Source organism: Rhopalosiphum maidis, chromosome 1 (genome assembly GCF_003676215.2).
Source record: "Rhopalosiphum maidis isolate BTI-1 chromosome 1, ASM367621v3, whole genome shotgun sequence".
Classification (NCBI taxonomy): domain Eukaryota; kingdom Metazoa; phylum Arthropoda; class Insecta; order Hemiptera; family Aphididae; genus Rhopalosiphum; species Rhopalosiphum maidis.
In genome coordinates, this window is record NC_040877.1 from 75,099,693 (window position 1) to 75,112,728 (window position 13,036).

The window sequence follows — 13,036 nt, forward strand, 5'->3', positions numbered from 1 at the left end:
AGTTTTTGTTTGACTAGGGCAACTACTAACTGATTTGCCGACTTAACATTTTTTCACGCAGTTCACATAAAATAGTGCCATAGTTGTTGAGAAGGAGGGATTAATTTTCAGGTATATGAGCGTCACACAAAGGATTTTGAAGTTTTAAATATAAACAATTTTGTCAAATATTTATATTTAATATGTATTAATATTTATTATATAGAATAATTGAGTAATGTGTAAATAAATAATAAATAGATAATAGGTACCTTCATAAGCACCGTCAGGAATTTAATCAGGGGATGCATCGTGCAAGTAGGAATACGCTAATTTCTAAATAATGTTATATACGTAATAATAATAATAATAATAATAATAGTTAAATACGTAATATAATATAATATAATATAATGTAGATAATTATGCAAAATAAAATAGTTTCAATACTATTCAATTTTTTTAATTTAATTTAATTTTTTGTAAAGCCTGTAGGGGGTGCAAGTGCACCCCTTGCACCCCCTTCGCGGCGCCCATGGGTACCTTTTAATACTGCAGATTTACATTCACATAATGTAAATACTAACAAAAAAAGTAATAATAAATCTTTACTTATAAAATATCAATATTCAATATTATGATTTATAACAATGGCCTTTAGTAGTTAAAAATAAGACTTCTTATAATTTTTAAATGTGCCGACTTAAGGTTGCTGTAAATGTTAGACTAGGGCAAATGCCCAAGTGGCCACTCCCCAAATGACGCCACTGCTCCAGCCAAATTTATGTGAAAAATATATACTGTATATATATATATTGTAATAATGTAAAAATAAAGGAGTTTAGTAAAGTATAAAGAATATCCTTATCATAATACTTAAGTTAATTTTATAATAAAACTAAAATAGAATAATTAAAAGGTCATAAGCCTTAAAGATGATGTCTCCAAGTCTGTGGGGATCCTTCTTTACACTTAGAAGTATCACCCACTATGTATATATTAATAATTAATATTAATTCTTATGCAATTACCTTCCTCCTGATCGTCGAAGGGTTCGTCGTGTACTCGAGAATCTAATCAAGTACACCGTATATAGACTATACGTCTAATTTATAATAATAATATAATATATTATAATCATGCACTTAACCTGATTCGTTGAAATGTACGTACTACCGTATATATATATAACACAGTAACGTAGTGAGGTAACACAAATAAAATAAAATCACTGGACACGTATATCAAAAAAAAAAAACAACACTGACTTATTTACGTAGAGAAAACAGGCCTAGTCGTCACTCATCGGAAACGGTGTCGAGAGGTGTTGTTAAAAAACTGGTGCGCTGTGCGCATGCACTAGTGAGGGAAGTGAGGGAGACGACTTGGTCAAGCCAGCCAGAGACGCAGACGGCCCCACTAAAGATCTGACTTTATCCTTAGTTGGCAGTTGCAGAGACCCTCATTGGGTTATCCCTTGTCTTTGTCAGCACACGAGAAAAGTCACACGTTCTGCGCTTTATTATCACAGACACAAATGGAATTTCTGTGTGACCTCATCGTAATATAAATCATTCCCTTCATCATTGATCAAAATTTTTTATTGAAATTAACCGTTATCTGCGCGCGGCAACTCGACCGTTACTAATTTATTATATTTAAAACTTTATGAAATTATTACAATTGTGATATGAGTGTATATCATTACAATATGTATTTATTAAGTATTATATAAATTATTTAGATTTTAAAAATATTATCATGTGGTTCTATTTATATATTAAATATATGGAAATTGACTAAATGGACTAAAATGACTAAAATGGAGTGTAAAAACTATAGTTCCCTACAAGTTATAAATTAATATAAGATTAAAACGATTCACTAAAAAATGTTTGCCTATTCGGCTATTCGCCAAGAGGAACTTGTAATATGAACTGTACGACAACGAACTACTACAATTAAGGGGGTGGGGGGAGGCGAGCTAAACAGTATTTCTTCTAGTTCTCAATATACTTATTGATGGTTTTTAATTCGATATTTCGATAGAAATAATGGAAGGTATCTAACTAATTCTTATTAACTACCTACTTGTTATTGTCAGTGGTGTAGAATTCAATAAAAAAGAAAATTAAATTCTAACTAAAGCTTACCCACCCACCTAATTCATCATTTAAAAGCTAAAGTAATTATTTAAAACATCAAACTATAGGTGGGTACGCAACACCGATTGCTTTGCTTTAAGCCCGTTAAGGTACTACAAAAATTACATGCCTTCAGTCCTTCACTTAAATCTATTTTTGATTTTATTACATGGATACGTACTAACTATACCTATTTATTTCAATTAGGTAATAATTATTGTTCCAGTGGCGCAAATAGGTAAAAATGGCCTGAGAGTTTAAGCCCCAAGAACTTCTTTTAAATTGTATCATATATATTAGTATATTCCTACAGCATATATTATATATAAATTGTAAATGTATAAATATTACGATGTACTTTGTAACTTAATATTTTCTTAATAAATTAAATGCATTTATTTTATAAGAAAATTATAACAAAATAATTATCTGTAAAATTTAGTAACATAATTTAACCTTATATATTTATTATAATGAATTAAGTTATTTAATGCAGTTATATACGTCCCTCTGTTTTTTCCAAAAATAATTAAGAGGACACTACATCCGCATGTATTGTCTCCGTCTTACAAAAACAGTAAAAACCGTTTTGCGCGTGATAGGACCACTCAGTTTATTTTAGTGATAGTTAAGACTCCAAATTGTTGTACAATATAGTTGAGAACATATCTGTGAAATATCGTTTTCATGTTTTTGATATCACTTCTTTTACGAAAAAAGTTCTTATTGTTTCAAAATGCATTATTTTTAAACTAAAATAACTTTTTTGTAATTCCGATATCAAAAAAATAAAAACGATATTTCACAGTCAAAGTTTTCTTTTTCAATTATTTATTTAACACCATTTTTTCGGCAATTACAATTAAATAATAATTACAAGTATAGTGTTTTGTGTACAATTATTAGTAAAGTGTTTACAATAATAGCTTATTAATGATTGAATATACATGATGGTGGGTATGTTTAGTGGTAAGTTGGTAATCATTCTAAGTGTTGGTGTAGTGACAAGTGAGTTATTGAAAGATATAAGATGTATGAAAATGGATGTATAGTTCAAGAGGAGTTGAGAGTACTTAACATTCTATGAATAGGATGATTATGATTGTAGTCAGGGGCGACTCCAGAGAGGGGGGAGGGCCTTAGTTTTAATTTTTTATATTGTTTTTGGTATTTCCGTAATCCATATAGAAATGTGTGCTATGCAATAAATCTTATATTCACATAATAAAATAATATCATTGTATATTTTTATTAATTTATGATTATAGGTTCTTCATAATATACATAATGCAGATAGCAGGTACACACCGTCATATCGATATCTTTATGCTTGTACATATACCTACCATACTTACAAGCGAAAAAATTCAGGGGTAGCAGCCAGCGCCGGATTGGCAAGGTATTGACCTACAAAGTTTTAGAATTTCAAGAAAAAATTGTTTTAATATGTTGCGGCACAATTTGTATTGCTATATTTAGTATACTAATTTATCATTATAATAAAAAAAAATATATGATCCAACAGTCAAAACTAGTCCATATTTTGAGCGGCCCAACGAGTTTTCCTCAGTAACTCGCCAGGCCAATTTGGCCCTAGTAGCAGCTGTTACCCTAGAACACTCTTATATGCGCTACTGCTTGGAACATCTTGCAAAAATTTGGAAATACTGTATCATAATTTAATGACAATAATAACTATACAATTACTGTAAAATTATTTTATTTTATAAATATTTTCCCGATTAGTTTAAAAAGAACCTGTGTAAACAACTTTTATTAAAAAATGATATACCTAAATTCTATTTTTTATCCCCTATTTGCGCCACTGAATTGTTCACAAAAATTTTGATTGAAAGTTTCCATGCATTTATACCAAATGAAAAATGACGATTAAGGTTTAATTTAGTCATTAAAATTGTCTCTTATTAGCCTAGACCAGCCTTCTCAATGATCCCGAAACGGAATATTGTCCAAAAAAACCTTAAGTCAAAATGAAATAAAATATGAATTATTTCATGATTTTTTTATAAGCTTACATCTGTGGAACAGTTATTTATGAATATTTCATTTGCATAACGATTGAAGCATTGATAATGAATGATTGAGGAACTTCTGTTTTCATATACACTTATATATAATACTTATCTACATAGAAATATTTCATCAAAGACAAGATCATTGGTCAACATTTTCTCAATCTTTTACCCAATTAATAATTCATACGTATTACGTGTAACTAATATGTTATATAAATAATTATTATACTTTAATAGAAATTTGTATAGATAAGGTTAGGCGGTTAGTCAACCCAAGCACACTAACACACTGCATAAAATAACATGATATAAATCAACTAGACTATAGTAAGTATAGATATGTGACTTTATGGCAGACCTCAACTATATTATTGGTCTCTCTATGTATTAAAAATGTTTAAATGTTCAAAATGTAGACCTTTTAAACTACAATTCACAGTAAGCCTTTTTGAGCTAATCCGACATTAAATGACTTGAAGTACAATATATTAAAGCATCAAATATAAATTCATTTCTTGAACAATTATAAATATTAAGTATTAGAAATATATAATTCATTAAATTATTTGAACAGTGGTCATCAACTCAACACTGTTTAAAATTAATATAAGTATTAACTAAATGAATTTTAATTATATCTATGTAAATAATAAATAATAATAATAATAATTAACATAGTAATACTATAATAATTTAAATATGTAACTAGGCAAATATCTAGTACCTACTTTCCATAGTAATAGTATTAATTATTCTAGATTAATATTTTTACCTACCTACCTACTCAAAAATGTAGGTAGTTTAAATCCACCACCATAGTGCATACTCAAAACCACTGGTCAATGTCTGCTAAATAATTTAATTACAAATGTATTTATTCCAGTATTAATATTTCAATATTTAAGTTATAATTCTAGTTTCTTTGCTTGAAAAGAAATTTTTTTGTGATAGTTAATTAGTGAAAAATAAATATAAAAAAGTGAGATTTTAGAATAGGAGGGAATAAAAAAAATGAACAAGAACAAGTAATTTTTTTACCGATTCAGATAAATATAAATTATGATCAAAACTTTTAAACTAACTCAAATTTTTTGAAATTTTGAGAAATAATTAATAATTACAAAATAATTTGAGAAAGATAGTTTATACCAGAGCGGCAGAGCATATAATAGTATCTACTCAATTTACTAGTGTAGTAGTGTATAAACAATAAATGTAGACATAATTATTAAAATAAATTAGAATTTTTATTTATTTTTTCATCAATACTTCACGAATATCCTTGAAAAATTGATTAAAGTAATGTAGATTGTGTCTGAAAAATATAAATAATTATTTTTTAACATGATCTATATTTAGGTTGATATTTTTCAATATACTTACATGGTTAATAATATAGAACCTAAAAGCTCATTTGAGACCAGTAGATGATGAATGTAAGATCGAGTATGTTTTTTACAGGTCAAACACGTACATGAATCTTTTATTGGTACAAATTTCTCAAAATGACTACATTTATTTCATTCCAAATCATACACATTAATAAATATTATTTAATTACACAATTTAAAAAATGAATAATTACCTTGTGTCTGTCAAACATATTTCATAGTCATTTGAACTGTCTACATTTTCATCTGTTTTATGATTAAGAATGTCCATGATAATACTTTCATTTCTGGAATTCAAAACAATACATTTTAGTATGCTCAGTAAAAGATTTAATATATTTAATATAATTAAAATGAAAAAAAAAAATCTCACTTATATTTTAAACTATAATCAAATATTAAAGCCGAATTTCGTTCAGTTGTGATGTATGGGAAAGATGAATCAAACATGTCCACTCCACTATTTATAAAATCAATTATTAAACTTGGAGTCCAGGCACCAAATATGATTTTCATTTTATCATATGGGAGACATTCCTATGTTGAATAAAAAATTTGTAATTATTTAAATACATATAAATTTAAATAAGTTAATTAAGTAGTGTTTGAATCATAAGTACCTACCATTGTTTTATTTACAATGGGAAGAATAAGATCACTAGGGATTTCTTCAACAATACTTCCATCAGTAAAAAATCCATCAAATAGAAATCCTAATACATCATCATGATATTCTGATAAAAACGTTGCTGATCGAATTCTTTCTTGTACATTATAACCACCTTGGATTGGAGCAATCATACAACTTTGTTTTAATACCTAAAAATAAATATTAGGAAATAAATTTTATGCAATATAATTATCATCCTATTTTTCATATATAGGGTTAATCCATCAAGTATGTTTACCCATCCTCGCCATTTTTTTTTTGGTAATGAATTTACTCAAATCCTGATTTTTTATTCAACAATTTTTCAGTATACAATATTTTCAAATAAATTAGATTTTTTTTTCATCTAAATAGTATACTGTGTTACTGCATTTTTTGTTATTATTATTACTATTTAGATATTGATTAAATTTATTTAATCAATGATTTAGATGTATATAAATCAAAATTTGGACAAGTAGCTTCTGAATTATTTTACTTCATGTAATTATAAATTATAATAATAGGTTTAAAGATATGATAATTGAAGTAAATAATAATATTTTAGCATTTTATAATAATTGTAAAAATTATCTATGTATATTGTATAAGTGTACTAGACTAAAATAGCATACCTATTTTATATTTTACATGAAACTATTTTTAAGAATGCTTAATTCTTACAATAAATGTACCTATAAGCTATTCATTCAAATTTTGATTTAGGTACATTAACATGTTCAAAAATATATACTGCATAACAGTTCATAATAATTATGGTTGGTTTTCATTAGACATGGGGATGTTGATATCGCCTCAGGATACTCCTTAAATGGTATAAACCTTAAATTCAAGTATCTAAAAATATGGTTTTAAGACTTCATTTAACTTAAATATTCCAAAAACAAGAATTTGAATCAATACATTACTAAAGGATACACAATGAATCAACTTGTATACTGTATATTTAACATTTAAAATATTTATAAATATGTAATATCTTATATATAATAATACTATAGTAAGGATAAATAACTAATAAGTTTAATTTAAAAAAATTATTTTTCTAAATTTTACAGCCATATATTTTCTAAGCAATAAAATATAATGATATTATTCTACTAAATATACACATATATTGATAATTAGAAAAAATGATCATTGATTTTATTAATATTAAATAATTAAGATTATACATTTTTTTATTTTAAAATAAATTAAATTTGACTATGAAAAGTATAGTTATTTAAATTCATTAAACTGTATGATTAAAAATACAATTATTGTCTATAGTTAATTTTTATTTATAGTTATATTCAATTTTCTAATACAGATTTTGTAAGATTCAATACATATAACAATTTTGAACTATAGATATAATCATTATACCTGATAGAATTTAACTATTGATTAATCTAATAGTTTTTTTCCCAACACAATAACAGCCAATTAGCTATAATGTATTATTTAAAAACAATTGATGGTATAATAATCGTTTAATGCTTAGTGTAGTATAATTATTTAAATAATTAAATATACCAAAAATATAATGTTAATAAAAAATGGGACAATAAAATTTGACAAATTTTTAATTTCAATATTCAATTTAGATAAAAATGTATTAATATGAATTGTCAAACTTTCATAAATCTATTGATAATATACCTTATAGAAAACAGCAATTTTAGAATAGATTTAGTAAAATATAATACATGTAGTTTATTGCTTAATAATTAACTAGTTAAGCTTTATCATTGATTATTATTTATTAGTAATTATTTCAACTGTTAAATGATAATACTGAGTAATATATAATACGTAAGTAAACAAATTATAATTTCATCGTAACAACAATAACATATTACTAATATGATTTGTATTATTATCTAAGAGAATAAAAAGAAATAATATAAAATATTGTAATAGGTCATATAACAATACTATCTTTCTAAGAAACAAACATGGTACATTCATTTTTTTTAACATCGAAATGATTATAGTTGTATTTTCTTGAAATCAAATTATTTATTCTGATTAATAAAATATATTAAACTTATTTTTTGTGATAATACAGTTTAATAGAAAAATGATTAAGTTTTCATTTTAATTACCTTTTAAAAATGTAATGAGTAATAACAAAATAAACAGAATAGCTTAGACACTTATATGGTTTTGTTATGAATGCACCTAAACAATATATATATACTAAACAAAAACTTGATAACGTTCAGATTACAGATAAGTATAAATACAGCAAGAAAGAACTGAACGTTAATTTTAAGTACTTATCAATAATAGGAGTGATGTATGATAATCACATTAAATGAGGGCTTTATATCAGAATCATTAATCTGGATTTCAGGTGATGGATGTATCAGTTATTGTATAAATCTAACACAAAATTAAAACTGTAAACACATTAGGGTGCTCATAATCATTATTATTTGGATTAATACAAGAATTAAGTAATCTAAGAAAATGTAATAAAAAACATAAAATTATGTACCTATTTAATTTATAGAATGTTTTTTTTAAACATTGTTTTAACTTAAATAATATAAATACAACTATACTTATACTTATGATTATTATTATTTAACTTATACATTTTTCATTCAAATAGTTTCCTAAATCAATAACAGTTTATTTCAAAACAAATTATAACATATTATAACTTGTCAGTAATCATTATTCAGGTATATATGACTTCAAGATTTAATTAACGTTAGAATAATTTACTTTATTTTGTAACAAATTATATGTAAAAAGAATCTTAACTATACGAGTATTATAAAATGAAAAATTTTGTAAGATTTCTATCAAAACAAGGGAAAAGAAAAGCAGCAAATAATACATTTATTATAGACATAAAAAATAATGAAATAAAAAATTTAAAGTTAACAATTTCAACTACAAAATATTATTTAAATTGTCATCCATATTCAATCAGGGAAATATTAATAGTTGTATGTTATAGATTAAATATTATACATTAACTGTTTATTAATATATCGTCTATTGAGGTATTTTGTAAATATGAGCCTATTGGCATAAGGCCACACAACTTCAATGTCTTATGGATTCCTCTAGATTTTTTATACAACTATAGCATCATTGATATAATCATAGAACATAATATTCTATGATACACTACTAACTACTTAATTTCTTAATGTAATCACTTTAATATCAAAAAAACAAATAACATAAGTTGATCAATAAATATTAAACAAAAATTGAGAAGTAATTACAAAAAATGTCATATCTAAAAATGGTAATGATAAAATGTTACATGTGCTATCAATGAAATGAATTTAATAGGTAAATAATTATAAAAATATGTTCATTATAATAAACAAAATAATTAATATGTAAATATGTATGTAATAATTGTACATTATCACATGAATATTTTAGTACTTTATTTTTATAAATGACCTATAATTTATGAATGAAGCATACTTTTATACAACTAATGTGTGACAGATTGTTTAGGTATGAAAATTTTTATCATAATTAAAGGTCATTAGACGATAAATTCAATAGTGTGTTAAAATGCAGTGTTGATTATAATAACAGATATAGTTTGCATAGTATATTATAGTGTTATACAAAACATATTTATATAATATGAATATATGCACTGTTTATATTATCAATAGTTGTTAAAAATGCTTAAATTTTGTCATTTATGCTTTTTTGGTGGGAGGAGAGGGGTATATAAAATATAATATACAATGACTTTGTATTTAATTTACAATTTCACAAAACAAATATATATCTCACCTAGAATATCTTACAATTATCACAAAAAACAAGTAAATCCAAGAAGATTCAAATCCTAATTATAGTTATTTATATTCATAAATTATAAATAAATTAAGTATTAAATAGTAAAGGCACCAAAATTTATACAAATAAATAAATACTCACTTCAGATTGATGATGCCGTTCTAGGCAACTTTTAAAAAGTCTATTTGAAATGTTGACTGACTTTTCAATTGCTGAAGGTGAACTATCCAAATTAATATCCGAAATGCTTAGGGTAACATACATTGTAGGTTTGAATACTTCTATGATATCCATATATCTAAATACAACATATTTAATAAATTGTATAATGCATTGTAATTCTTAATAGAAATTATGATATAGAAATGTTATAACTTTATTTGTATCTTAAGATAATTTGCTAAATAATAAAGCTTAGCAAAAAATTATAGAATTATTTATTTATTCTATATGATAGGTACAATACTTATGAATTAAATTTAAAAGCAGTTGATTAATATTAAATAACTTAAGTTAAATAAAAAATTAAAAAATTAAAATAGATGAATTGCTTGTTAGTTGTTATTGATGTAATTTGCAATATTTAACTGTAATATTTACTTTCCATAGTTGATTAATTGATTTCCACTTTTGGTTTTAATAGCAACACTGTCTTTTTTATTATAACCTTGTGGGTTATCCACCACACAGTCAGTTATTGAACAGCACGACAAATACTTCTAAAAAATGTAAATATTCATTGTTGAAATAAAACTTAATAATACAAATATATTTAAATAAAAATTATAGTAGTAAATTATAAGATACTAATAGACATTAGTATAAATACCATTATGTTTGACCTTTTGAGTGAATGTTATTAAACTTTAATAAAATTAATAAAATACAATTAGGTACTGTAATATTAAAAATATAAACCTTATGCAATTTGAAAATTTAATAAAACTACTATTAAGGGTAGACAGTTCTTTTTGTGGTTCAATTATAATGGGAGAGGCAAATTAAAATTTACAATTTGCCCTAGTAAAATCTATAATAACTGAACAATCTCATAAATCTACTGTTTTGTTATAAGTACAAAAATTGTTCAAATTAAGATTCCTGATTAATAAAAATAAAAAACACTAAAATATCTTCTAAATAATAAACTATAAACAATAATGATTAAAAATAAGATCATTAATCTAGTGCAACTACATACCCTAGCTATTCACAAGTATTTTAAATCAATATTAGTGATCAATGTTTGTAATTAAATTAATATATACCTCAAGACCAACAAATGCGTTGAGACCGCGTTTAAACTCTTTCAGTGGTTGGTGGAAACTCAAACATGTTGGCAACGGGAAATTAAACAACACCTGATTATCGGGCCACAATTTTTTCGAATACTTCTCTCGAAATGTATGGCACACTTCCACACTAGAAAAATCGCAAAAAAATATATATACAGTATTGCAAGGGATATAGCATTTCTTACTTTAGTGTAAAACATGAACGCTGGAGTGAGGATTTTAGAGTTTGAATGTTTCAGCGTCCCGAGTCTGGGTCCATTTGTCGATGGTATATCATTGTGTCTGTCCGTGACAACTGAAAACCCGGCTTGCTCCATAGATGATATTCGAAAGAAAATTATATTGACAGGACAAGAGAGGTAAGACGGTATATATGAGTATAATATTTTTGCTCCCGATGAAGATAGAATGCCCAAACAAATTAAATTATTCAAAATTTAAACATTTTAATTTCAAATACTTTCTCGCATATTGACCACGCGGGTTAATCGTTATCAGTTTTCTAGTAATTGTGAAGAACACGGTCTTACTATCTATCTGAGATTACCATAGAGTATCTATAGTCAAAGTTTATAGATTATACAAGTTATCTCATAGTCATGTAAACAAAGCAATTCCCCCGCAGCGTCTTATTACGCATGACGTCATCCGTAGGAGAGTTTCGCGGGCGGCCATGGTTTTGTATGTAAATACAATGCTTAATATTCATACTTACTGCAATCTTTGTCTGCTAATTAATGTGAATTTGTGTTTGACATATGTGTATTATTAAGTTATTAGCAGGTCTGGGGAATTATAGCACTTAAATCTTAAAAATAAGTGCTTAAAAATCACTTAAAAACATCATTATAAGCACTCAAATAATCATTTAAAAACTGAAATTTGATCAAAAAATTTAATAAAAAACTTTCTTTAACACGATAAGTAGAAACTAGTCATAATTTGTTACTGTGCTAAAAATAATATAATTAAAGACTCAAAAAATATGTAACAAAATGATTAGGAGTTTCTAATATCTAAAAGTTTCTAATTAAAAATCAAAAATCAAAAATAAATATTACATTATAAAAAAAATCAAACTTCACTTTCGAGACATTTTTGCCTTATGTTATAGATTTTCTGAAAAAACCATAATAAGTAGAAAAACTGGTCAAAAAAAGCAAAAATCGTAAAAAATATTGGAAATAAGCATATTTTTAGAAAAATTGTAGAAAAAAGTAAAAAAAAGCACTTTCAAATTTCATAGTTGAACGTGTTTTAACATGACACCACACTTTCATAGCATTCTGCTACATTTTAAGTCAATCCATAAAAATAAGCAAATGCTTTAAGTCACGAACCCTGGTTATTAGTGTACCTACCTATAATTTTTAATCATACATTAAAATATTTTCTGTTTAAGAAAGTAGAAATCTATAGTATTATGTATATACAAAAAGAATATTATTCATATTATACTTAATACAATTTACAATTAAGTGTTGACTGATTATAAACAATTGTAATTATTACTAAATGTGTTAACTACTAAAAACTTTAAATCAACATTAAAATATGATACTTTAAATTCATTGTATTATCAATCCTCATACTAATATAAAAAATATTTTTAAAGTTTTCAGTTTTCTCATGAATGAGAAATATATTCCAAATCATAATCATAGTCAGAATTTACAGAATCAATAATATTATTATTTATTAGCAATATATTCTAATATAAATAAATATTGTATTGTACAATACAACATAT

The 13,036-nt window shown here is 24.9% G+C and overlaps 1 protein-coding gene across 1 annotated transcript; it reads right to left on the reverse strand.

Annotated features, from left to right (window-relative positions):
* Positions 1 to 5,185: 5,185 nt before the first annotated feature.
* On the reverse strand, positions 5,186 to 11,822 carry LOC113549095 (queuine tRNA-ribosyltransferase accessory subunit 2-like). Its single transcript, XM_026950251.2, is given in 10 exon segments — positions 5,186 to 5,474; positions 5,543 to 5,668; positions 5,745 to 5,837; positions 5,924 to 6,087; positions 6,175 to 6,369; positions 10,133 to 10,289; positions 10,592 to 10,710; positions 11,260 to 11,364; positions 11,366 to 11,413; positions 11,472 to 11,822. Coding segments are annotated over 10 exon segments (1,203 nt in total). The 5' UTR covers positions 11,604 to 11,822; the 3' UTR covers positions 5,186 to 5,410.
* Between the last annotated feature and the right edge of the window lie 1,214 nt (positions 11,823 to 13,036).